Genomic DNA, 26,526 nt, shown 5'->3' with positions numbered 1-26,526 from the left:
CGTATTGAATTTTCTTTCAACCCTCAGACACTCCTTGAGAAAACCAAACCAACCGTGATAATACATTACTATTTGCCTTTTGCAGAAGCCGTCTAGCTGAGCTTGAAAGTAACATCAAATTTGGGAGTGCTGTGCTGAAACATATCTAGATATGATATGGAAAAAGTGATTTTCCAAAGGCTTGTAAAACGTCATGGGATTCTATGACTGCTTCCTCAAGAGTGTAACAATAGCTTATCAAGAGAGACTGCAGCACAGTGATGAAGACTATGGACTCTCGAGTGCAGGCTTATATCTCAGTCCTACCACTTAACCAGTTTGCATGACTGAGAAAATTGCCCATTTTCTCAGGGCCTCATTTTTCTTATCTCTGAAGCAAGGATGGTGATATTGTACTTGGCTTAAAGACTTGTGGCTGGAATTAATTTAATATGGGGGAAGTACTTAGAGCCAGGAATATTGTGCATGCTCAGTAAATTCATATTACTTACAAAATTAATTCCTAACACCTTCCTTGCCATTTTGCTGGACTGTGGTATCTAAGATTGTTACTAAGCGTCTCAACCACGTGTACTGAGGGAACATGATCATATGGGAAAGAAAGTCATCTTTATGTGAATTCCCAAGTGACAGAGTAGGGACCCACTAAGTTGTTAAGTGTTGTAAGGCCTGAAGCTGGCCAGCTTTGAGGTGTCAGTGACTTGTAAGGGCACTAACAAGTCTGTCAGTTGGGAGCAGAGTTGCTAGCTGAGAGTTCTGACCTTCACAAAGTTCTAATTGGATTAGTGAGGGAAGACCCCCTCCTTTCTGAGAACATAGGAAATACTGTAAACCTCAAAAACTCTATTGCTACAACTTCTGTAATTTTCTTAAATGAATTCTTAAACATGATGTTTAAAATGACAAAATTTAATCAGCTCAATAACATATAGGTCCTTGATCATGAAAATATGTGTAATTGGTTATTAATCAACTTTTTATTCTCTAGATTCATTGTAATTTCTTTTTTTTTTTTTTTTTTTTTGAGATGGAGTCTCGCTCTGTCGCCCAGGCTGGAGTGCAGTGGCCGAATCTCAGCTCACTGCAAGCTCCACCTCCCGGGTTTACGCCATTCTCTCGCCTCAGCCTCCTGAGTAGCTGGGACTACAGGCGCCCGCCATCTCGCCTGGCTAATTTTTTGTAGTTTTTAGTAGAGACGGGGTTTCACCGTGTTAGCCAGGATGGTCTCGATCTCCTGACTTCGTGATCCGCCCGTCTCGGCCTCCCAAAGTGCTGGGATTACAGGCTTGAGCCATCGTGCCCGGCCGATTCATTGTAATTTCAAGACATTTAGGATTTAGAAAATGGAGTAGCCCTTTCTTTCAGTAAGTTCTCAGAAGACAAAGAGTTTTTAAAAAACATGCTTTTCTGTAGGGTTGCATGGGCTTTAGACATAATAAATGCTCAATAAATGTTGATTTGATTTAGTTTTTTTTTTTTTTTTGGAGACAGAGTCTCCCTCTGTTGCCCAGGCTGGAGTGCAGTGGTGTGATCTTGGCTCACTGAAAGCTCCTCCCCCTGGGTTCACGCTATTCTCCTGCCTCAGCCATTGAGTGGCTGGGACTACAGGCGCCCACCACCACGCTGGGCTAATTTTTTGCATTTTTAGTAGAGAGGGGTTTCACCGTGTTAGCCAGGATGGTCTCGATCTCCTGACCTCGTGATCCGCCCACCTCGGCCTCCGAAAGTGCTGGGATTACAGATGTGAGCCACCGCGCCCAGCCAATTTGATTTAGTTTTAATCTTCCTGTTTTGCATGTGACCTAGGTAGGAAACAGAGTCCACAACCAATAAGCCTCAAATAAAACTCCCCTGACTTTTTGGAAGACAGCCTCAGTCCTCAGATGGAAGGTAAAATCCATACCTCCAATGTCGTTTTGAAGTGTTTGGATTCAAATGTTTGCTAGGAATAAAAACAGCACATTTACAACAGGCTAGGTATCACAGAAAATGCCAGTAGTTGATGTAACCTCTCTTACGTGCGAGGAGACCAGATCTTAGTATAACTTATGAGCTGCAATTTAGTGATCTTTGTGGCTTGCCTATGTATATAGTTTTTTCTCCCACAAAAGAGGAAAACATCCCTGCAGAGATTGAGGAATATCTCCTAATTTCCAGTTCTTAAATCCTTCCCCTTCCCTTATAGTGTTCAGGAAAATTTAGGGATAGTTCCAAGGGCAGGAAAAGCCCCTAACTCATAGATGACTATGCCACAGTACTGTTCAGAGATTGTTTCAAACTGAATAATGGTAGTAATTTTGGACACTTGTCTTTGAGAGTTCATGGAATTCCTAAACGTCATAGATTGTATGGTGCAGTGCTTCTCAGAGTTCAATGAGTGTATGAATCACCTTGGAATTTTGTTAAAATGCAGATTCTGGGCCAGGCGCGATGGCTCACTCCTGTAATCCCAGCACTTTGGGAGCCTGAGGCAGGTGGATTATGAGGTCAGGAGTTCGAAACCCAGCCTGGCCAATATAGTGAAACCCTATCTCTACTAAAATACAAAAAAATTAGCTGGACATGGTGGTGTGTGCCTGTAATCCCAGCTACTCAGGAGGCTGAGGCAGGAGAATCATGTGAACCTGGGAGGCAGAGGTTGCAGTGGGCCGAGATTGTGCCATCCAGCCTGGGAAACAGAGCAAGATTCCATCTTATTAAAAAAAACAAACAAACCAAAAAACCAGATTCTGATTCAGGAAACTGGATGGAACCTAAGGCCGCATTTCTCATAGGCCTCTCCTGTTAGAGCTGCTGCTCTGCAGCATCACTTTAAGTGACAAGACACTAAAACACAGGTTCTAACTCAACTGCACACTAAATTGCCTGAAGGCACTAAAAAAGAGTCCCCCTACTAAATAAACTATATTTAAACAAGCATTTGTTTTCTTACTTGAATTAATCAAAACACACGAAGTTGCTGATTAGACTTCCTGATCAGTGTGGGCTCACTGGTGCTAGCACACTGAGTTGGCATAAGCTCCAGGAAGGCCCAGAGCGGAGTCCTTCACACACTTCTTACGGTCAGATATGTGGTTTCCTTTGGATTTTTTGAAATGTGGAAATTGTTCACTGATCCTCACTTGGTCTATTTGTGAATCTGGATCAGAGTCCACTGATTGTGTAATGAGAGAACCCCAGATTGTGCAATCTGGGGGCAGATCTCACCTGCAAACACATGTATAAGAGGGAATCTTACCAGCTGCAACAGAGTTCTTCACAGTTCTCTGTTTCAGAAATTATCTTTTGGCTGCATTTTTTTTTTGGCTGCCTTTCTGCTCAAACAAGCAAACACTCCCCTTGATCCCATCCAACCTCATGACTTGATATGCATGAGAACTAGGAGCTTGTGTTGGGTAGAGTGAAGGATAAGCTATCAGAGAAGGCTTCTGAGAAGAGCTGCATATGTTAGGGTTTGGATAATAGTAGGGGTTCTTCAGCTGGAGAAGGGGGAAAGGGGCATTCTAATGAAGAGAAAATACTCTCTGCAAAAGGTTGATGGCATTAGAGAAGTGTGGGGCTGGAGGGTGTTCATGGGAAAGGGGTGGGAAGGGGACAGAGGGAGATTTAGTGGATGATAAGGCTACTGAAGTTGGTCCAAATTGGGAAGGGTGTTAGATATCCTGTAAGAAATTGTCTCTAGGCCAGGCGTGGTGGCTCACACCTATAATCGCAGCACTGTGGGAGGCCAAGGCAGGTGGATCGCCTGAGTCCAGGAGTTTGAGATCAGCCTAGACAACATGGTAAAAACCAGTCTTTACAAAAAATTAGTCAGGTGTGGTGTCGTGTGCCTGTAGCCCCAGCTACTGAGGAGGCTGAGGTAGGAGGATTGCTTGAGCCCGGGAGACCGAGGCTGCAGTGAACTGAGATTGCAACACTGCACTTCAGCCTGGGCAACAGAATGAGACCTTTTCTCAAAAAAAAAAAAAAAAAAAAAAACCCACAAAAATTTATGTTGAAACTTAAACCCAATGTGACAATATTGAAAGGTGGAGACTTTAAGAGGTGATTGGATCATGAAGGCTCTGCCCTCATGGATGAATTCATTCAAGATTAATGAATTTGTGGGCTACCATGGGAGGAGAACTGGTGGCTTTTTTTTTTTTTTTTGAGAGTGAGTCTTGCTATGTCACCCAGGCTGGAGTGCAGTGATACAATCTCAGCTTACTGCAAACTGTGTCTCCCAGGTTCAAGTGATTCTCTTGCCTCAGCCTCCCAAGTAGCTGGGATTACAGGTGCCCACCACCATACCTGGCTAATTTTGGTATTTTTAGTAGAGATGGGGTTTTACCGTGTTGGCCAGACTTGTCTCGAATTCCTGACCTCAGGTGATCCGCCCGCCTTCGGCCTCCCAAAGTGCTGGGATTACAGGTGTGAGCCACTGAGCCTGGCCTGAACTGGTAGCTTTATAAGAGGAAGAGAGACCTGCAGTAGCACGTTTGCGTGCTCAGCTCCCTCACCATGTGGTACCCTGTGTCACTTTGGAAATCGAGTCCCCACCACCAAGAAGACTTTCATCAGGTGTGGCCCCTTAACTGTGGACTTCTCAGCCTCCATAACTCTAAGGAATAAATTCCTTTTTAAAATAAATTACCCAGTTTCAGTATTCTGTTATAGGTAGCAGGAAATGGACTAAGGCACATGCATTCTAAATATTAAAAAATGCATTCTTGGGTCAGGCGCAGTGACTCACGCCTGTAATCCCAGTGTTTTGGGAGGCTGAGCAGGTGGATCATAAGGTCAGGAGATTGAGACCATCCTGGCTAACACAGTGAAACTCCGTCTCTACTAAAAATACAAAAAATAAGCTGGGCGTGGTGGCGGGCGCCTGTAGTCCCAGCTACTCGGGAGGCTGAGCCACGAGAATGGCGTGAACCCAGGGGGTGGAGCTTGCATTGAGCCAACATTGCGCCACTGCACTCCAGCCTGGGTGACAAAGTGAGACTCTGTCTCAAAAAAAAAAAAAAAAAAAAAAAAAAAAAAAAAGCATACTTAAGAGAAAAGGAAAGGATAGAAAAAGATATACCATCAAACAGTAGGCATAAGAAGCTAAGTGAGGCCTGGGTGTGGTGGCTCACGCCTGTAATCCCAACACTTTGGGATGCTGAGGCTGAGGTCAAGAGTTCGAGACCAGCCTGGCCAACATGGAGAAACCTCATCTCTACTAAAAGTACAAAAAATTTGCCAGGTGTGGGTGGCACATGCCTGTAGTCACATCTACTAGGGAGGCTGAGGCAGGAGACTTGCTTGAACCCAGGAGGCAGAGATTGCAGTCAGCTGAGATTGCGCCATTGCACTCCAGCCTAGGCAATAAGAGCAAAACTCCATCTCAAAAAAAAAAAAAAAAACAAAAGACAAAAAACAAGAAAGCTGAGTGGACAGCTCTGTTAGTATCAAGAGGGCAGAAGTAGAACTAATGGAACAGAACTCTAAAGAAGCCAATTTTAGCTTCATGGGAGATAGAAGTTTCTAATCCTCATCATTGGCCTGCTGTGGAAGGAGCTGCTTGTAATGACAACAGATGTCCCTGGAGACATGCAAACAAGCTAGTCTCGCTAGAGAAAGAGCCTTCTTGCATGGGGAGGTGGATTAGATGACCCTTATCTCCTTCCTGGAGCTAAGACTTGATTATAGTTGTTTTGTTTTTACAGTAATTGTGATTCTGTTTTTCTTTTGTGACTACAGAAACAGGTGTGTGTTCATTTTATAACATTTAGACAATTTTTAAATACCCAGAAGAAAATAAGTCATCTGATTGTTCCATTCAGAGATACCTACTGCTAGCATTTTGCTACAGAGGCCGCATCAATCTTTTGAATACACATATTTCATTCAATTTTGACGAAGTGGGATACTAACCATCATACTATATTGTACCTGCTTTTTTTCCTTTTGAAAATTATTTTATTTTGTACCTGCTTTTTTATTAATCAAAAAACCCTGATATTATGAATATCTTCCTTGTCATTAAGTATTTTTTGTAAAACAAGAAGGTGAAAGCTTATTCAGTGGAGGGGGTGGTAGTGGTGGTGGGAGGAATTAGAGATCAGTGTTAGAAATTCAGAAATAAAGAGAAGTATTTAAAGTGAGCTCTTCCCACTCCCATCCCTCTACTTTCACTATCCCAAGAAATCTCAGGATTTTGGTAGCAATATGTGTGGAAAACAAGCCAGGAAAACGATCTCTAGTTTGGATGATTGGTAATGGGTGCGTAAATGAAGGGCCAGGAGGAAAGGAGTGGGTTGGAATTGGGACCATTCAGATTAATTCTGGCCTGGTCTGGCCTCAGGCCATTTCTCAGGCTGTCTCTTTCTCTTCCCTGTTTCCCTTTCCTTTTGAAAGGCATCACTACTCCTTCACACTCAACTGATGTTTGCTATTCAACAAATTATTAATAAGGCTGATCTTATTTTAAGGGGTTTATTGCTGATCTTCACAGTTAAAACACACACGATAAAATATAAAATGTTTTAGTTTTGTGTTAGCCAAGTCCCTCCTGATCTGCTCATAGGAAGCTCTCTTTGAATTCTGCCTTCTGCTTTTGTTCCCAAGGAAGGAACTAACTAAACACACTTTTCCCCTAGTCTTTTCTAATCCCTTCTTTGGTGAAGGAGATATTGTCTTCTTCCTGTATGGAGAAACCACCCCTTACCCTAGAAGCAGCTAAGGCTCATTGATAGGTATCTCTCAGCATCTGTTGTAACTACATCCAGATGGGGTGGATCTTATTGTGTAGACACAATAAGAACATGTTCTATTTTGGACAACCTCCCAAGTGCCTTTTCATCCCCAGGAAACTGTTTTGGGGCAGCTGGAAAGAATAGTCTTGGAGTTACAGAGAGAAGTTTCGGTTGGAGTTACACATTTAGAGAGTTACTGATGATACTGTACAAGACAGCATTTAGATTGAGAAGAGACAAGTAAGGTTTGTTAGAGCTCTATCCTGGATCCTGGATGTGTGAGCAGAAAGAATTGTAAAATAATTGAGTTGCTCAAAGTCCGCGGAGAGCCTTTCATGGGAGGTGGTCACTGACATCACAAAGGAAGCCGACTTCTCTTGGTGTAAGAAGCTTGGTAGTGATGGCAGAAGGAGACTGGGTGGTAGCGCTTACGGGGAAGAAACCAATGTATTGGGAGAAATGGCTTGTTCTGGGACGCGGGTAGGGAATATAGATGATGAGCCTGGAGCATCCTGTAGTAACAGAAAGGAAGGAGTGCTCGAAACACAAAAGGATGGGGCAAGGAGCCAACCTGAAGGGGCTCCCAGTGGCCAAGGCTGGAACGATCTGACAACAAAATCAATCATGTAGTGGATTATGACACAAAGTCCAAAGGAAATATCTGTGAGACCATGCTCATGTAAATACATAATTGAATGAATAAATAAATGGGGAAGAGGCAAATCTTTCTTAGAGAAGAATTTCAAATATGTATAGCTATTTCCACCCCTTTTCCTGTGTCTGCTTCATTGTCTCCCTCCTTTGAAGGGAAAACATCAGCTAAAACCAGATAAAGGAACATTCTACAGGATAGCCAGCCCAAACTCCTTAAAACTGTCAGTCATGAAAAACAAGGAAAAACTGAGAAATAATGCAGTTTTAGGATACCTTGGGTTGCATCTTGGACCAGAAAGATGTCATTGATGGAAAAACTGGTAAAGTCAAAATAAAATCTAAAGTTTAGTTCATAGTAACATACCAATGTTGATTTCTCAGTTTTGGCAAGTGGCCAGTTGTAGTGTAAGATGTAAACAGTGAGGAAACTGGCTGGGGGTATAATTGTTTGCAACTTTTCTGTAAATCTAAAGTTATTCTAAAATAAAACATTTATTAAAAAATAAACTCTGTGTGTGTGTTGCAGAGGAAGTGGGAGAACTTGAGCTTGTTTGTAGACTGATAATAAGTAATTGGTATATTGTAGGCTAATATCCCTGATTGATCAGGGTATTAGGGTAAGGAAGGGCATGTTTTATTAATGCACAAATAGGAGGAGATATGGAAAATTGTAGACCAAATCAGGTAAAGAAAAAGACATTGAGTGAAGAAGTAAAGTTGAAAAGTAATTTCTATACGTTTTTGCTTGTATACCTCCTACAAGAATGTTGAAAAACTGTAAATCTTTATTCTTGAACCAAACAGTTGAATCAGATTTACTTTTTTAGAGAAGTCCAACTTCTGATGGCCCTATCCATCTCATTTCATAATTCTAATTTGTATATAGTCAGGCATGGGGACGCTGCCACAAGCTTGTTACCTGGACGTGTTTAATGAGGATCTATCTATTAATATTGATTTAACCTTGGGGACTCTCCTTCTACAGAGAACTGTTCCTTTGGGGGTCTTGGAGGTATTTACACCTGGAGCAATGCACCATTTTAATATTTATGTGGGCTGGATGAGAGGACTGCTTTCCTTTTTCTACTTCTTTTTTTTTTTTTTTTTTTTTTCTGTGATGGAGTCTTGCTCTATTGCCCAGGCTGGAGTGCAGTGGTGCAATCTCAGCTCACTGCAACCTCCGCCTCCCAGGTTCAAGTGATTCTCCTACCTTAGCCTCCCAAGTAGCTGGGACTACAGGTGCACGCCACTACGCCTGGCTAATTTTTTGTATTTTTAGTAGAGACGGGGTTTCACTCTGTTAGCCAGGATGGTCTTGATCTCCTGAGCTCGTGATCCACCTGCCTTCGCCTCCCAAAGTGCTGGGATTATAGGCGTTAGCCACCGCACCCGGCTCGTGCTTTTCTGTTTCAAGTGGAGAAAAGCAAGTGGGAAGTGAGAGCCTGAATCCTGGTTGTAAGAAAGAGGACATTTGGAATATTAAGGATCTAGAAATAGATTTACTTAAAACTCTCTTTTCCCTTAGTTCGTGAGAATCTCCAGATAACCCCAATTTAAAGATAAAGGCAGAGAACCTGGAAAGTGTGAAATAAGGATAGGAGGACTGCTTTGTGTTGAGGTCACAGCTGAAGGGAGAGCCAGTTAATTTCCAGTGGTTCTTATTAGCCAGTCCTCCTTGCTGTCTGCCTTCTGGGGAGTGCCCGTTTTTATTTTCCTCCTTTATCTCCTCCCTTTTCCTGTGTCTGCTTCATTTGAGATCTTCAGTGACAACCTTGAGCACCCTTCTTTTGGCAAAGTGATTTTAGCAGTGTCATGGTTAAATATTATTCCATTGAAATGAAGTAGTAGTTCTTAGGGGATTTGACCTATGTAACTTTTAGACCAAAAATGCTACAAAGAGTAGAGTTGTTGAATGACCACTGTGGTACAAATGCATGTGTTGAATGAGGTATTTTAGAGTTCTGAATAAGGCAACCTGTTTAAATTGTCTCTTTTCTCTTTCTTTCTTTCTTTCTTTTTTTTTTTTTTTTCCAGAGATGGTCTTGCTCTGTTGCCCAAGCTGGAGCGAACTGGCTCACTGTAATCTCAAATTCCTGGGCCCAAGTGATCCTCCTGCCTTAGCCTCCTGAGTAGCTGGGACTACAGGTGTGAGCCACCATGCCCAGCTAATTACAAACAAAATTTTTTAGTAGAGGTGAGATCTTGCTATGTTGCCCAGGCTGGTCGTCAACTCCTGGCCTCAAGTGATCCTCCCACCTCAGTCTCTCAAGTGCTGGGATTGTAGGTGTGAGCCACCAGGCCTGGCCAACTCTTAAGTTTTTAAAAGGGCAATGAAGTTTTTTTTTTTTTTTTTTTTTTGAGATGGTGTCTCACTGTGTTGCCCAGGCTGGAGTGCTGTGGTGCGATCTTGGCTCACTGCAACCTCTGCCTCCCAGGTTCAAGTAATTCTTCTGCTCCGGCCTCCTGAGTAGCTGGGACTACAGGCGCATGCCAGGATTCTTGAGACAGGGTTTCACCATGTTGGCCAGGCTGGTCTCAAACTCCTAACCTCAAGTGATCCGCTTACTTCAGCCTCCCAAAGTGCTGGGATTACAGACATGAGCCACCGTGCCCAGCTGGGCAATAAAGATTAACAGGCGATGTTACTCCTTATTTGTAGGGTAAATTGGCAGAACCGGGTCCAGAGATTCTTAACCTGAAATCTGCGGAGCCTCACGTGCTTCCTAAGTGGGTTTCAGAGGAATCAAGCTGCATGGAAGTTTAACAGAGGTTGTGCCTCAGTGTCCTCAAATTTCATCAGAAAGCCAAAGAATACTGTGCCCCTCAAAAGTTAAGAATGGCTTTTTGTTCAGTTTCACTGCTGATCAAGATGATGGGTTGGATAAAATGGTGTTCTCAAAACACTTGGAAATAATAATGCCCATGTTTGTTTTGTGGTGCTTTTTTAGCCACATACAGTATCCAAGTCACAAACCATTTGTCCTATACTTAGTAATTTTAGATGTATTATAAATCTAGTATCATCCCACTTGTTTCAAATTACTCCCATTAATTTACATTACAAACCATTTTGAGATCCCAGGTAATCTCAGGTGTAATTCTAATCTGGTATTGATTCCATGTGTCTTTGGGGGTAAATATTTGCTATATTAAAAAAATATTTTCCATTTATTTATTCATTTATTTGAGATTAGGTCTTGCCCTGTCATCTAGGCTGGTGTTCAGTGGTTCCCTCATAGCTCACTGCAGCCTTGAACTCCTGGGCTCAAGCAGTCCTCTTGCCTCAGCCTCCCAAGTAGCTAGAACTACATATCCAGCTAATTTTTAAATTGTTTTTTGATAGAGACAAGGACTTGCTATGTTGCCCAGGCTGGTGTCAAATTCCTGCCCTCAAGCAATCTTTTTACCTTGCACTCCCAAAGCACTAGGATTACAGGCATGAGCCACCATGCCTGGTCTATTTCCTCGTATTTATGTGCTGTCAGATCAATGAACATAGTTCAAAAAGTATAATTTTAATATTATCAATGTTACATTTCTAGCCTTTGCTAAGTGGACATTTTATGAGTAAGTGCTATGATGAAATATTTTTTTTCAGCAATTATGTCTGATACTAATTTGTTTATGGCATAAATGATCACGGTTGGTATAGATAAAACAGCAAGAGAAAAATGGGGAAAACCAGCCACCAAAAAATTTTTGAGAGTAGACTTTTGCCTGGTTTCCTTGAAGGCTTACCACTTTACTATTGCAAAAGAAAATATGTGTACAAATTATTTTGTTGTCTGATACAGATTTCTTACAAATGAAAATAAATGCTGCCCAATTATGGTCCTTAAAATGATTCAAGGATTATAAATCAATACTGAATCAAAAACCTCTTAAAATTATTTTCTAAATAAGCATGATCTAGGTAAATGGTTTTCAAATATAAGCAGACCACAAGCATCACCTGTAGAATTTATTGAAATGCATATCCCTGGGACCTCACCCCACAAGGATTCTATTTCAGTAGTTCTGCAACTAGAATCTGGAGTCTGTTTTTAATATATGCCCTAGGTGGTTTGACCACATTTTGCTAAAACTGATCTAGGTGCTAAGAGGTTACATGGAATAGCTGTAATGTATAACACCTTTAATTAAAAGAAGACTTGATGAGTGTGGAGAGGTGAGGGAGACATGGAAGTATTAGCAAATGATATGGAATAATTTTGCACCTCAATTACTTTGAAACCCAAAGAGCTTTTGTATATGTACATTTTAGATATTGTTATTTACTATATTAAAAATTAAAAATTGAGGTATTTAAAATATTTATTTTTAAAAGCCACTACATATTGACCTAAATAAAACCTTTATAAAACTGATTTTCCAAAATTAAAAAAATTATTGAGAAAGAATGGCATTATTTTACATTCATGCAAATCTCTTTACTGTTTAGCTTAATAGAAGACAGCGAGATTCTCATATAGGTTATCCAAAATGCTTGGGACCAGAATTGTTTTGGATTTCAGATTTTTTCTGATTTTGGAATATTTGCAGTATATATTCTTGTTCCAGTGAGCATTTCCTTTGAGCATCATGTCAGTACTCGAAAAGTTTTGGATTTTGGAGCATTTTGGATTTCAGATTTTCAGATTTGGGATGCCCAACCCAACCAGATTGAATCTGATTCTCTATTCAATCTTTTGCAATGTTGTTTTGGTTGAAGTCTATAAAGAAAATTCAACTTCACACAGAAAGAGGATGAGTATTTTTAATACCTTCTTTGATATTATACCAAACCTCCGTAAGTGGTAGTTTCTTAAAGGTTAATTGCATTGTGGAATCTGAAATGACCTTTTTTAAAAAAACTAAACCTTTGATACATTAAAATCAGTTGGTCCACTTTGCACTTTTTTTCAAGGTATCTTTCATCCATGCATGATTTTCATTTTTAAGAGGGAGTCTCACTCTGTCACCTAGACTAGGGTGCAGTGGCACAATCTCAGCTCATTGCAACTTCTACCGCCCAAGTTTCTGGGATCACAGATGGGTACCATCATGCCCAGCTAATTTTTTGTGTTTTTTGATAGAAATGGGGTCTCACCATGTTGTCCAGGCTCTGGTATCAAACTCCTGAGTTTAAGCGATCTGCCTGCCTTAGCCTCTCAAAGTGCTGGGATTACAGGCGTGAGCCACTGCACCCGGCCTACCCATGTATGATTTTGTTATACTACTGGCCATTTGGAAACTAAGGCAGATCTTCTCATATAACTTTGATCACTGTCACCCTGATCTCATCAGGAAAGTCTTTTAAGTATTGGTGAATGAAGCTGGCAAGATTATGTGGCAGATGTAAAAAGTCTTCCAAAGTGCTTGAAAGCTCAAATTTCATCATTGGCAATAAGTACTGTCAATTGTTTTCCTCAAAGAAACAGGCTCAACTTTGTTCATTTTTAATAAAATGTCTGCCAAATACCCAAGTCAGAATAACTAGGGTTTGTGAATTGTTCTTTCAAGTAAAAATGGTAGTCCATGAAAAAACAGCTAGCTCAGCTTGCAACTCAATTACACAAGTGCTTTTCTTCTAGACAGCCATTGTACTTCAGTGTGCAGTGGACTGCTTCATGGGTACTTCCATTTTGTCACAAAGAACATCAAAAAGACCCATGCTCAAGGGTCAAGATTTAATGAAAGTAATAATTCTGACTGCTTGCTTCATTAAAGACAATCATAAAGGAAACTGGCTTAAAAAGAAAAAAACCTAACGTGTGGTAGTGAAGAATGCAGTGACTACTAGTTTCATTTGCTGCCACTGCTTTGATTAGTGCGAAGGCGCCAGCAATTTCCCCATAATTGCTTTTGCACCATCAGTGCAGATGTCAGCACACTGAAAAGACAATGTCTTTGTGTTATTCTAAAAATAGTTCTGACCTCTGAGACGGTCTTGGGGACACCCAGGAATCTAGTAAACACACTTTGAGAACCCTTGATAGAGATGCCTTGGGCCTCCCTGCCAGCATTGTCGTTTTAGTGCCAGGCATTAACATGTTTGTATTACACGACGATTTAGTAATACAGTCTGGACTACCTCTTTATGAGACGGGGCAATGTTGTCATGATTTTACGTAGAAGAAATGGAGAGTCCACAGTGCAGGCAGTTATTCAGTATTCATCTAAGAGTCTTCAGCTCCTTCAGTGTACTGGTCCCTATGAGATGCTGAAGCACAACCTCCCTCCATCTCTGCTCATCCAAGTATTTTCCTGCGTTTGAGACACGGCTTAAACGCTTTTCGTGGTCCTCTGAGTAGGAAGTGATTTCGTTTGTGCTTCGTATAGGACTTACTATATTGCATGCTTAAATTTTTTGTTTGCTTCTTGTCAATCCCTTCATTGCTTAAGACCAAAATGAGTTACTGTTTTTCCTGTAATCTACGTGTAGTCCAAAAAAGGCGAGGTGTTTTGTAAATATTTGTCTCTATGTAAGGAAATCAAAACTGAAAGCAAAGTAACACCAAGTGTGCCCGTTTCCTGAGCTCAAGCACTGGAAAGATCAAAAGTAGCGAACTTTTGGTTTACTGCCGCGGTCTTGTTCCTGCTCACTGCCGCCTCTTGGGGACCCATATTATTCAACAAATATTCAAATTGGAGCTGGAGTTCTGAGCGGCCGGGTACTGTGTATTCCAGCAGTGGGTGTCTGTACGTAGTTAGAACCTGGCAAGAGAGCACTCGCGAAGAGCCCGCAGGCGGGGCTGGTCGGCGCCCGGGTTCTGCCCCCTGCCCGACCCTGCCTGCCGCCTGCCTCCGGCTCGGGCCGCCGAGCGCCCTGCCCATTTAAGGAGGCGGGCCGTACCACCGCAACTTTCTTGACAGGGGGTATCCCGGCGGACTCGGACAACTTCAAGGGAGCCGAGAGGCGATTTCTTTTCCTTTCTAACTGTGGCCTGCGTTGTGCTGCTGCTGGGCAGGCGCTGGGCGCCGGCGGTCTTCGAGCGTGGGGGCCCGTTGGCTTTCCCTTCTCAGAAACTGCGCGGGGGGCGCTCGCTCGCTCCGGATTCGGACGCGGCGCTCCCCAGGCTCGTCTGGAGTGCAGATCGCCGCAGAGGCCGCAGTGCCCGGATGTCCATCAGGATTAGCGCGAGCCAATACGGGCCGAGCCCGGGGCTGCGCCGAGGACGCCCGGGGCTGGAGAGCAGGTAGTCCCGTAACATCGGGGCGCCGCGCCGGGACGCGTACCCGCCCGGCTCCGCCAAATGGTGAGCGCGGCGCTGGCAGCAGGGCCCGCGGGGTGAAGGCGCTCATGGACGGAAGACCCCTGGCTCTATAAACTGAATTATGGCAGCCCAGTCAAGGTAAGCCGGGTACCGGAGAAACTTTTTAAACGCGTTCGTGGCGAGGGGAGCTGAAGGTTGCGGGGGCGGGCAGGGTGCGGGGAAGGAGACCGGCAGGAAGCAGCTTTGTCATTGCCTTCTCATCATTCCCAAGACTGTGGCTTGACTAAATGTCAAATAAAAAACAGTTTGGAGAACATGCTGAACAATTTCTGCATAGCGGAGAGAGGAATGGAGTTAATGTGAAGATTAAAATTAGATAGCCCCCTTCTTCCCCCAGAACTGTTATTTTCCGGGACCTTAAGTTCATTTCACTTGTCCGCCCTTGCCCAAATTTCCATTTCGGTTCTTTGTGCGCCTACCCTTCGGTTCTCTGGATTTCTTGCTTGTTGTCTCGAGGGGAAGTTTAGAAATACGATTAATGTAAAACATAGTTCACCTTGGAGAGGATGGGTGAGAATTTGCCTGGTGAGTGAAAATTTTACTGCTAGATTGTACGATTCCACATAAAACGGCCCCGCTTACGTGAATCTGCTGAGTAGGCAAAGACCGGGAACGCGCCGGGGTGGTGAAGGGGAGAGAGGATAATGAACTGCAGTTGCTGTCAGAGGAGCGCTATTGTAAGAACCTCAAGCCCTGTCTTTCCATGGTTTGTTACTGGTTTTGTAATGAGCGTTAAAGAAGAGTGATGACAAGGCATTAGTGATTATTATCCAAACTGTTCTGTGCGATTTTTAGTTTTGACAGCAGTTGGTGCTAAGGGAGACTTAGGAGTTATATATGCATTCTCTTTCAACTGTGTTTTGCTGGAAAGCAGTTTGGTCTCACATATTTAAAATAATAGGGCTCTTCAAGCTGATATTTGATGTAGAACAGTGATTTTGGGAGATCTCAGAAGACTTAACAAATTTCACGTCTGAAGACTCAGATCATGGAGAGAAATGAATGTTAAATGTTCATGTTTGGGCTGGATGAGACTGAATTTTTTTTCCTACGAAGTAGAACTTTCTAGGAAGGAAAGAGCTTCTCTGTGTAGCTCTGTGTAGAGTACCTCCTATGTGCTACCTGCTTTTTATATTTCTTCCTCTCAACCCAGTGGTTTATCCTCTGCCTCCATTTTATTGATTTAAGAAAGTGGTTCTTAATCTGGGGCCAAGTAGCAGGAGAACTTGGATGAGAAACAGAAGTTGCGTCTCTATTTTTGTTAACCTCTAACTGAAATTTAATGTGTGTTTTTTTTTAAAGTAGGAATAGAGATAAAACTATAGTACCAGTCCTTGTGATGTTATCACAAATAGAAACTATGTGTCTTTTCATAATCTTATGACAATTGTTGCAGATATCTTCAGATAACTTTTGCGCTTTCCACTCAGGAAATTAAGGAACTGCTTTATCTTGCTTAATTCAGTAGTAAAGAAAAACAGTACTGTACTATTAATTTCTTTTAAATGTTTTAATAGGTCCTTGTCTGTATAATCTGGCCCCTTTGTATTCTTATGTATTTTATTTAATGTATTTAAAAACATTATTCTGATAGTGGTGTTATTCATCAGACTGCTACAGAGGTCTATGGCACAAAATCTTCCATTAAGATACCTTGATCTAAGAAGTTAGTAAATGCTGTGTGACAGAGCTCAGTAATATAGCGCAGGGATTTGAACCCAGGTGTGAGAGATTCAATGCCAGCGCTCTTAAACTAATGATAAAAGTAAAACGAGACACAAGCTAAATTGGACACTGCTGTGTGCCAGGCACAGCGTTAAGCAACTTTAATTGGATTAGCTCTTTGACTCTTCTCGGGCACCTAAATAGGTAAGTACTTTTATTATCCACATTTGTTAGTTAAGGAAACTGAGGTCCTGCCTGGCTGTTTCTTGCTTGAGGTCACAAAGGTGGAGCAACGCCTGACTCCAGATCTGCTTTGCACACTTCCTCCCTTACGTGCTTCCTCTTTAATGCTGAGGTGAGATGTTAAAGGGAGCTGCCAAGCCTCAGTATAACAGTGCAAAGAATGATTCCTGCTAAAATTGGTTGCTTGTAATATGTAATAATCCTGAGTTATCAATGTGGTGGTTCAGCTTGCCACCAATTAAAATAGATGAATTGTGGTTATTTCTGATCCTCTACCTGGCCTTCCGACATTCCCTGGAACTAGGAACAGTCACAAGACTGTTACGTCTGCTGTTTTCTTTGTGTGTTGGGAGTATATCTCACATTTTGTAAATGTCCATTTTCTTTGGTTACACCTGGAATGTGGTCCAAGTTCATTCAGATATTGTGCTCTGTGGGAGAGAAGGTAATCTTTGAGATCCAAAGAGAGAATATATGGAGAAGATTCAATATATTTTGGGACTTCAGGGAAACTCTGAAGCTGGGCCACGTTGCCCTGAGTAGTGCTAAGAGAAACCGAAACATCACCTGTGATGTAAAAGCTCCGATAGTGAACCATGTGCTATGCATTAGTGTTTGTTTGCTCTTGAGACAATTCATTTAGACTGACAGACTCATTGTACTTACGATTCATAGCTCGGTGTTTAACCACACTAGTTTCATTGTGCATTGTTTAGTTTGATTCCTGATTTGATATTGATGGGTGATAATATGACTACTTTTTTATGCAAATTGATTAGGCAGTGTATTCCCATCCCTGTAGTTCACTCCTTAAGGCAAGATATTGTCTCCCACATTTTAGTCTCCCCTACATAAGCTAGAAGTACTTTGAATTGAGAGATTACCTAAGTATTTCTTGGCTTGTGGACTTTTATAAATTAAGGTTGTATATTCCTCTACCTCATTTTAAAACCTAAGAGTAGGAAATTTGTTTTGTGGTTGATTTCTTCTCTTAAAGCTGGAAGACATTTCTTGACTAAAATGCGAATTAAATGCTTTTAAAATTTAGATTTTTGGGGGCCGTATTTTGAAAACAATGAATATTTGGTTTATTGTGTTCCCAGAGTTGTGGAGAAAGGTGGTCACTGAGAAATGTCATGTCAGTTAAAGCAGATAGTATGCTGTGTCTGGGCTCTCAGATAAGTGTGTGCTTTCTTTGGAACCTATAAACATAACAGACACATTGAATATACTTCCTTGTGGAAATTGCAACAAACTTGCTTTCTTTAATGTGAAATAGTTACAGAACATGACTTCAGTTACTGGACTCTGATGGAAAGTGCATCCAGATTATTTTATAGAAGTATAAAAACTAGCAACTGGTAAACGTAACAGTTTATAGACTTTTTTTTTTTTTTTCTGCAAGGATTAACAGTGCTTTATACTGAGGAGTGATGTTGATGAATACAGGAAAAAGGAGGGCTTTGTCTGACTCCCCGCCTCTGCTGCTAACCCTCTCATTGAAGCAAATCCCTGAATTCTAGAAAGGAAAATATACATACCTTCAAATACCATCAGGGATTAGCCAGTTAAAAAAAATCACCTGATGCTACCTGAGAACCCCTGGCCCTTCTCCACCCTGGGGCAGGGGTGTATGCGTGGGAGTGGGGGAGTTGAACTTGCTTCTTTGGGAGAGTTGAATCTGGTGGCTGAGCACGGAGCTTCTCAAAAGAAAGGATTTATAGACAAACTGCAGAAGGAAAGTAGGTTCAGTCAACTCTCCCACAGTTTTTAACTTTTGAATTTGACTAAAATTAATGTTAATGAAGCTTTGAAAAATCAATAAAGAAGCAAAGTCAGATTGTTCCCAAGAGTAATATGAAGCTGGTTTTTGGTGGATCTCTTTGACTCTGGGGAGGGCAAGTTTTCCGTTGCAAAAAGCAGTGCTCTTAAACTGGTATAGAACCAGTTTTGCTCCGCCCTATGCCCCTGTCTCTGATTCTTTGAGCTAGTGATTACCTTGGAAGAAAATTCGTGAATGCAAAGCAGCTTTGATTGAAAATGAGCCAATATCAAAGAGAATGCTGTGGTTTTGGAAAGTACAGTTCAAGGAAGAGATTTTGGGACAGAAATAATTTATGTAGTATTTTGATCCATTGAATATTCTCATTTTTTCCTTCTTGTGACACCATTGTAAACAGTGTCCTTGACAGAAGAGAAACACAAACAGGTCTTTTAAGTGATTTCTTTCTAGTTCATCCTGAGAGCCCAGTTGAGCTTCCTGACTCACAGTCTAGAGCTGCTTCCATGATAAAGACTGAAGGAGCAGTGAGTCATTTTTTAAAGTCAGCTGATTTATGGGGATGTTGTTGTTTTGGCAAAATTAATGCAAGTGATCTCTCAAGAGATTTTGCTGGATTCTCTACCATACCATGAAAAGATATTCCATAGCTGGATTTACACTCTTGAAAATGGGGTTTTTATGGGTGCTGCATTTAAAAATTTTAAATTTCAAATATATTCAGGAATAAAAATATTATGGATGAGAGAGAAATCTACTTTTTCATCTTGGTTCTGTCATTTATTTGCTGTGAGCCTCCAAATCTATTTTTTACGTAATAGCTGTAAGATAGAGGAGTTATAAAGCTGATTTGTTAACTGTTGCTTTGAGGTATATATAAACTTAGTTTTCTGTTAGCAAATTTCTCCATTTCATTTTTTTTGCATAAATATACATATTTTAGTAGAGATGGGGTTTCACCATCTTGGCCAGGCTGGTCTCGAACTCCTGACCTCAGGTTTCTTTTCCAAGATAGGCAAATAAACGTACTCTAATTCTGTATGTGAGATATAGTGGGAATACAATATACACCTCTAGGACAAAGTTTCTTAGAACCACGTTTCTTGGCTCAGAAATAGAAACATATAGTGAGGCTGATTATAATCTCTTTGTTGTGGTTCAGTTACATTTTATTGATATAGGGTGAGTACATAACTTTTACAGGTTAAATGATTACCAATCATTTTTACTTGAATGTGAAAATTGGGGGAGCTGGAGTAGTATTTTCTGTCTCCTTCAGATGGTCCTCAATTCGTTTTACTATGAATATAATGTGTTCATTTGCTCAAAATAACAGCAGGTAGAATGTACAATGTCTTGCTCAAGTACAAATGTATCAGATGAACTTTAGATTTACACTTCAGGAGGAAATAATATGTATAACTTGGTGCTAATACCCCAGGGAACTAAAAGTAAAGATTAACTTTAAAACCATGCAAATTGCTGACTTTCTATGTCTTGGCAGTGATCAGTGTTGAGAATCCCTCCCCTGTGCAAACTTTTTCCTTTTCTTATCTATCCACAGGGAGTTAAAGCTTAACCTGATGGCCACACAGCCAACAGACCTGGCATCTTGAAAGTCTTGTTCTCTGCTGAATATCTGTTTTCTTGTGTTAGTTTATTAGCTTTGTTTTTAATTTAACCAGATTGAACTGCTATCAGGTTCTTTTTTGAGTTTCACTCTTGTTGCCCAGGCTGGAATGCAATGGCGCGATCTCGGCTCACAGCAACCTTCGCCTCCCGGGTTCAGGCCATTCTCCTGTCTCAGCCTCCGGAGTAGCTGGAATTACAGGCATGCGCCACCTTGCCAGGCTAATTTTGTATTTTTAGTAGAGGTGGGATTTCTCCATGTTGGTCAGGATGGTCTCGAACTCCTGACCTCATGTGATCCGCCCACCTTGGCCTCCCTAAGTGCTGGGATTACAGGTGTGAGCCACCACGCCTGACTGAACTGCTATCAAGTTCTTAAGGCTATTGCTCGGAGCAGTAATTTGGTGACAGATTTAATATATTAAGAGGAAATCCCAGGGGTAACATCTTGTCTAAAGGAACTCAAGCAGACAAAGGGTAAAATTTTTTTTTTTTTTTTTTTTTTTTTTTTTTTTTTTTTTTTTGAGACGGAGTCTGGCTCTGTCTCCCAGGCTGGAGTGCAGTGGCCGGATCTCAGCTCACTGCAAGCTCCGCCTCCCGGGTTTACACCATTCTCCTGCCTCAGCCTCCCGAGTAGCTGGGACTACAGGCGTCCGCCACCTTGCCCGGCTAGTTTTTTGTATTTTTAGTAGAGACGGGGTTTCACCGTGTTAGCCAGGATGGTCTCGATCTCCTGACCTCGTGATCCGCCCGTCTCGGCCTCCCAAAGTGCTGGGATTACAGGCTTGAGCCACCGCACCCTGCCAGGATAAAATATTTTTATTGCCACCTAGATTGTCTTTATTTTGGTATGTTTTCAAAGGGCACTCACTGTTGGACTGCATTCTAAAAAGTACCAAGAATTGGCCGGGCGCGGTGGCTCAAGCCTGTAATCCCAGCACTTTGGGAGGCCGAGACGGGCGGATCACGAGGTCAGGAGTTCGAGATCATCCTGGCTAACACGGTGAAACCCCATCTCTACTAAAAAATACAAAAAGCTAGCCGGGCGAGGTGGCTGGCGCCTGTAGTCCCAGCTACTCCGGAGGCTGAGGCAGGAGAATGGAGTAAACCTGGGAGGCGGAGCTTGCAGTGAGCTGAGATCCGGCCACTGCACTCCAGCCTGGGCGACAGAGCGAGACTCCGTCTCAAAAAAAAAAAAAAAAAAAGTACCAAGAATTGCTTTTCCGGCCGGGCGCGGTGGCTCACGCCTGTAATCCCAGCACTTTGGGAGGCCGTGGCGGGCGGATCACAAGGTCAGGAGATCGAGACCACAGTGAAACCCCGTCTCTACTAAAAATACAAAAAATTAGCCGGGCACGGTGGCGGGCGCCTGTAGTCCCAGCTACTCAGGAGGCTGAGGCAGGAGAATGGCCTGAACCCGGGAGGCGGAGCTTGCAGTGAGCTGAGATCCGGCCACTGCACTCCAGCCTGGGCGACAGAGCGAGACTCTGTCTCAAAAAAAAAAAAAAAAAAAAAAAAAAAGAATTGCTTTTCCTCCATGGTGGCTCATATGGGTGAGGGCTTGGAGACCCCACAGGCCACATGATCCTTTGTTTTGGTGGTCTGGGGAAGAGTTAAGGCTGTGAGGAAGATCTTACCCTTTTTTTTTTTTTTTTTTTTTTTTTCAATATTGCTTACTGCTGGATTGGCAACTAAACAAAAAGTAAAAGGCTATTTTAGGGGTAATATGGTCATAATGAGGTTCAGGGTTCTGAAACTTGATTAGACACAAAAATCACCGTGGTTGCTTGTTAGCATGCAGATTTGGCTCCCACTCCCCCAGAGATTCCGAGTGGACAGGTTCTGGGTGGAGCCCTGCTGTCTCTAAGGCCAGGGGCACAGGTACCATGCTTTGTGAGATGGTGCGTGTGTGAGTGAGAGAGATCATGTAAGCCATGTTGTACAATGCTATTAAATTTTGATTTAATATATGCTTATAAATACACATTTTTCTCTCTCCGGTTGAAACAGACTGGAGGTTGGTAGAGAAGGTGGGTATCCACCTCCATGAATTTATCCTTATATTACAAACTGTTGGTTGAAATATCCAAATGCGTCTGTGTTAAAAAAAAATAAATAAAATAAAAGTAAAAGATACCAAGAAGCAATGTCCAGTGTTTAATCATACAGCACCTTCCAAGAATTGTTTCTTCTCAAGGACCAGGGTATTTAATTTATGTTTTTCTATGCCTTGTGGGCTCCCTCCCCAGTTAGAGTTACTGCTAAGTCTCTCTCTCTCTCTACCACACACACCCCAGTTTATCAGGTGGCAGTTGTTTTTGTTCCCAGGGAAAAGTTAAAATGGCTTGGTCAGTTGTGTCCAAACTTTGTGAAACTGAAATGAAAGTTTTGTTTTTTAATAAAAGCTTTGCTTAGGGGTACTGCTGAGCAAATAACGTTCAACAGGACATTTTAAATGGAACTCCTACTGGGAAGTAAATGTTAAAATTATAGCAGATGTCACTTCCTGTAACAAAATTCAGGAAACAGTCTTTGGTATGTGGGTGTTGTAACTTTTCAATTCTTGGAACTTTCCTTCAGGAAACTGTCCTGTCAGAAGCAAAGCAGTCAATAAAATATGAAGCACAACTTAAATTGTGTTATGCAGTGTAATTAAATTTTGATTTGGTGCATATGTTTTTGTGGTCAAGACAGAACCGAGATTATCACGTGACTTTCATCCTGGACAATGTGTGTCTGGATAACTTGTTAAATTGCCTCTCCCCCACTGCTCTCCCATTCTGGTTGCTTTAAAAATACAGGTGTATCTGATTTACTGCAGACTTGAATTTATGGAAAGTGGTATAAATTTAATTAGTTCTCGTTTTGTACAAAACTATGAAACCTGTTTCTAACATGGCCTATCTAGTAAGTTGGTAGCTTTGAGCTTTGATAAGAGTTTTAGTCCATGATATTATGGTTTAAGAAAATTTTTCCTTAAAGGAAAACAGAATGTGTTATTGAGTTAATATGCTAGGTTTTAGTTGTTAATTTGCTGAAAGGATATTCATTGGTATAAAGTAAGCTACAGCTCTGTCCTTTTACATTTTTTCAGGTAATTTTGACCTAGCAATTACAGCTATAGGAATGTTTTCCTGTTACTCGTTTATAGTCTGTGTCTCCCTCTCCCCTCCAGCCTCCTTTTAGAGTTAGTGCTAACTCTCCATTTTAAAAAGTTGTGTAAAAATAAACTTTGTACCATAGGGAGAAAATTAGGCAGTAACATTTACTGGCATTAGAATAGTAAAAGGATAAAATGAAACCTAGTGTATTACATTTATACATAATTGAGGTTTTGTAACCTAAAAATATTGGAAAGAATTATTAACGTTATTCGAATTGTCTACTTATCTTGTGACTTGGTTTTAGTAAAATTCAAAGTACCACTGGAACTTAGTTTTTGTTTTTAAGTGGGAACTTTGCCCAGAAGACAAAAAGTCCTAGGTTGGCAGTTATAAAAGATTGAATTTGATAATTCTATCACTGCTGATGGTGTGAGTTTTTTATTTGTTCTTACCCTTAGGGCAGGGAGGGGCCTCCTCTTACAAACACCTTCATTTTTTTCTTATTTTAGGAGTCATGTTTCTTTAAGGATAAAGTGAAAATCATTAGGTTTACTTAATTCTGAGTTTAAATTTGTAGGCTTTACAAAGAGTCTTGGCAGTTTATGATAAGCCTAGCATAAAACTTGATTTCTTTCTGAGGTCACTCGTATTCTGTGTTGACATCCTTAAAGCGTTGGTATTATCCATGATCTTAGAGTATTTTAAAGAATGAAGTAGTCAGGTGCGGTGGCTCACACCTGTAATCCCAGCACTTTGGGAGGCCCAGGCGGGTGGATCATGAGGTCAGGAGATCAAGACCATCCTGGATCACACGGTGAAACCCTATCTCTACTGAAAATACAAAAAAAATTAGCCGGGCATGGTGGCGGGCACTTGTAGTCCCAGCTACTTGGGAGGCTGAGGCAGGAGAATGGCATAAACCCGGGAGGCAGAGCTTGCAGTGAGTGGAGATTGCGCCACTGCACTCCAGCCTGGGTGACAGAGCAAGACTGTGTCCCTCCCTCCCCCCCAAAAAAAGATTTTATTGAGGTCTATTTTATATATCATAAAATTCACTCATGTCAAGTGACAACTCAGTGATGTTTAGTTATTTTACTGAATGGAGTGACCAGTTTTATAACATTTTATCCCATACCTGGTAAGATCCCTCCTGCCCATTTACAGTTAATCCCCATCCCCAACCCTACCACCGTAACATACTTTCTCTCTCTGTAAATATGCCTTTTCTGGGCATTTCACATAGTGGAATCATAAATGGAGTATTATGGTTTCTTGCATCTGACTCTTTTTACTTGCATATGTATATATATTTTAAATTTACCAGCCTCAGCACATTCTGGCCATACTTGCATAATTTTTTGAGGTTCATCTGTGGCGCACCATGTATCAGTAATTCTGTCCTTTTATCGCTGAATAGTATTCTGTTAATAGATGTGATGGACAGGTCCCAGTTTTTAAAAAATTGTGAATAATGTTGCTATTAACATTTACATGCAAGACTTTGTGTGGACATATGTATGTGTGTGTGTATATATATATGTGTGTGTGTGTGTGTGTATATATATATAGTTTTTTTTTTTGGTTAGATAGCTAAAGGTGGAATTTCTGAGTCCTATGATAGGTTTTTGTTTGACTTTTTGAGAAAATACCAAACTGTTCTTCAAACTATATGCCCAGCCTAGCTTTGAACTGATCTAATTTAGTCAAGTTCTTGCAAGTTGTTTGCTGTCTTCTTAGTTATTTGGGCTATGAAAGTAGTGGCTCTGAGGTCTGATCAATTTTGCATTTGATTATTAGAAAATTATATATTGTTTTCAGGCCGGGCGCGGTGGCTCAAGCCTGTAATCCCAGCACTTTGGGAGGCCGAGACGGGCGGATCATGAGGTCGGGAGATCGAGAGCATCCTGGCTAACACGGTGAAACCCCGTCTCTACTGAAAAAAATACAAAAAACTAGTCGGGTGAGGTGGCGGGCGCCTGTAGTCCCAGCTACTCGGGAGGCTGAGCCAGGAGAATGGCGTGAACCTGGGAGGCAGAGCTTGCAGTGAGCTGAGATCCGGCCACTGCACTCCAGCCTGGGCGATAGAGCGAGACTCCGTCTCAAAAAAAAAAAAAAAAATTATATATTGTTTTCAATTTATATGTAATCTTAAAACACAGCTCATTTTTTCCCCCGTATACAATTCTTTATTGTATTTTGTAATTTGGGCTTTTCGATTAAGAAATTCGTATCAAGGAATGTTTAAAGAAAGCCAGATTAAGTTTAAAATACCAATGCATGCTGATTATTGTCAAAATAGTAAAGAAAACTCCAGCTCCGCAACTCATAAATCCCTCAAATAGCAGAATTTAAATATATTGTTTGTTAAATAGAAATCCTTTATTTTATAATTGCAAAATGGCCCTGGAAATTGTTATTTCAGTGTGCATTTTAAATAAAAGTGCTCGGGCAAAAATGAGCTGTTCTCATTCACTAGAGCCTCACATGCAAACATAAGTTATCTAGGTGAAGCGTCTGGAAATTATTCAGACTTGGGTCCTGCCTGGGGAAGGCGGTGACTATGTGCCCTCACTGATGGTGTGCTCCGACTTCAGGAAAAGACAGATCTGTTGCATAAACAAAATGTTTGATGAAATGCTCTGAAAGTATCTTTAGGAGCATGTGTGATGGTAGTGAAAATGAATCATCTTTTTAGCACTCAATCATTCTATTAAAAAAAAAAAAGAGCTGTGAGGCTCTGTCTAGAAGCTGTCTTCATTTCTTCCTTTATGAGCCTTTCAAGTGTTCTTTCAACTTGGAAAGCCTCAGTGCATTGTGGCAAGTTACTGAAGTCTGCTGCTCTGCGTATTAATTTACCTACTTAAGAATTATATCAGTATCAGCAGCTTTATGAATGTGGCCAATTCACATGCATTAAGTGTTTTTCATATTATCTGTAAATGTATTGAGAACTTCATTGTTCACTAATAGCCAACTCTTGGTGTGTGCAGGGCTCTGAGTTGGTTTAGATAAATACACTATCTCCCTCCCTACAAGGAACTCATAGTTTGGTGGGAGAGACAGAAATGAGCAAACAAACTGACAAATAAAACAAGTGCAAACTGTGAAAACACAATGGCAAAAACCAAACAGGATACTGTGAGGGAATAATAGGGGATGGGGAATTGGTCTTGGTTTTGGCCGGGAGAACCTCTGGGGAGGGTTACCTGAGGCAGAGAAAAGAGCAAACCATGACACATTAGAGAAATGTAGTTGTCCCTCTAGAATGTACATGGAAGTAAGTGGTGATGGTGGTGAGAAGGATGGCTCTTTTTGAGACAGTTTCGCTGTGTTGCCCACGCTGGAGTGCAGTGGCGCAGTCATGGCTCACTGCAACCTCCAAGGATGGCATTTTTAAACACGGATAAAAATGTTAGGAAATGACCATCATGTGGCAGTTTTTTGAAATAAAAATTTGATCGTTTTAGTCGTTTGTA

General features: G+C 41.4%; 1 protein-coding gene across 6 annotated transcripts in view; it reads left to right on the top strand.

Annotated features, from left to right (window-relative positions):
• Positions 1 to 26,526, top strand: part of AFF1 (AF4/FMR2 family member 1) — a 211,342-nt gene that overhangs the window by 57,843 nt on the left and 126,973 nt on the right. The window contains exon 1 of one of the 6 annotated variants that reach the window (XM_010383135.2): positions 13,906 to 14,707. The exons of 4 other annotated variants lie outside the window; for them this stretch is intronic. In XM_010383135.2, the coding sequence (XP_010381437.1) occupies positions 14,691 to 14,707 (17 nt within the window). In that variant the 5' untranslated portion in view covers positions 13,906 to 14,690. Of the gene's footprint in view, positions 1 to 13,905; positions 14,708 to 26,526 lie in introns of those variants that run through there. One more of the 6 variants, XM_030915929.1, reaches the window with a different exon arrangement.

The sequence above is a fragment of the Rhinopithecus roxellana genome, chromosome 2 (genome assembly GCF_007565055.1).
Source record: "Rhinopithecus roxellana isolate Shanxi Qingling chromosome 2, ASM756505v1, whole genome shotgun sequence".
Lineage (NCBI taxonomy): Eukaryota > Metazoa > Chordata > Mammalia > Primates > Cercopithecidae > Rhinopithecus > Rhinopithecus roxellana.
Note: the sequence above shows the minus strand (reverse complement) of the source record. Positions and strands in the feature narration are given on the sequence as shown.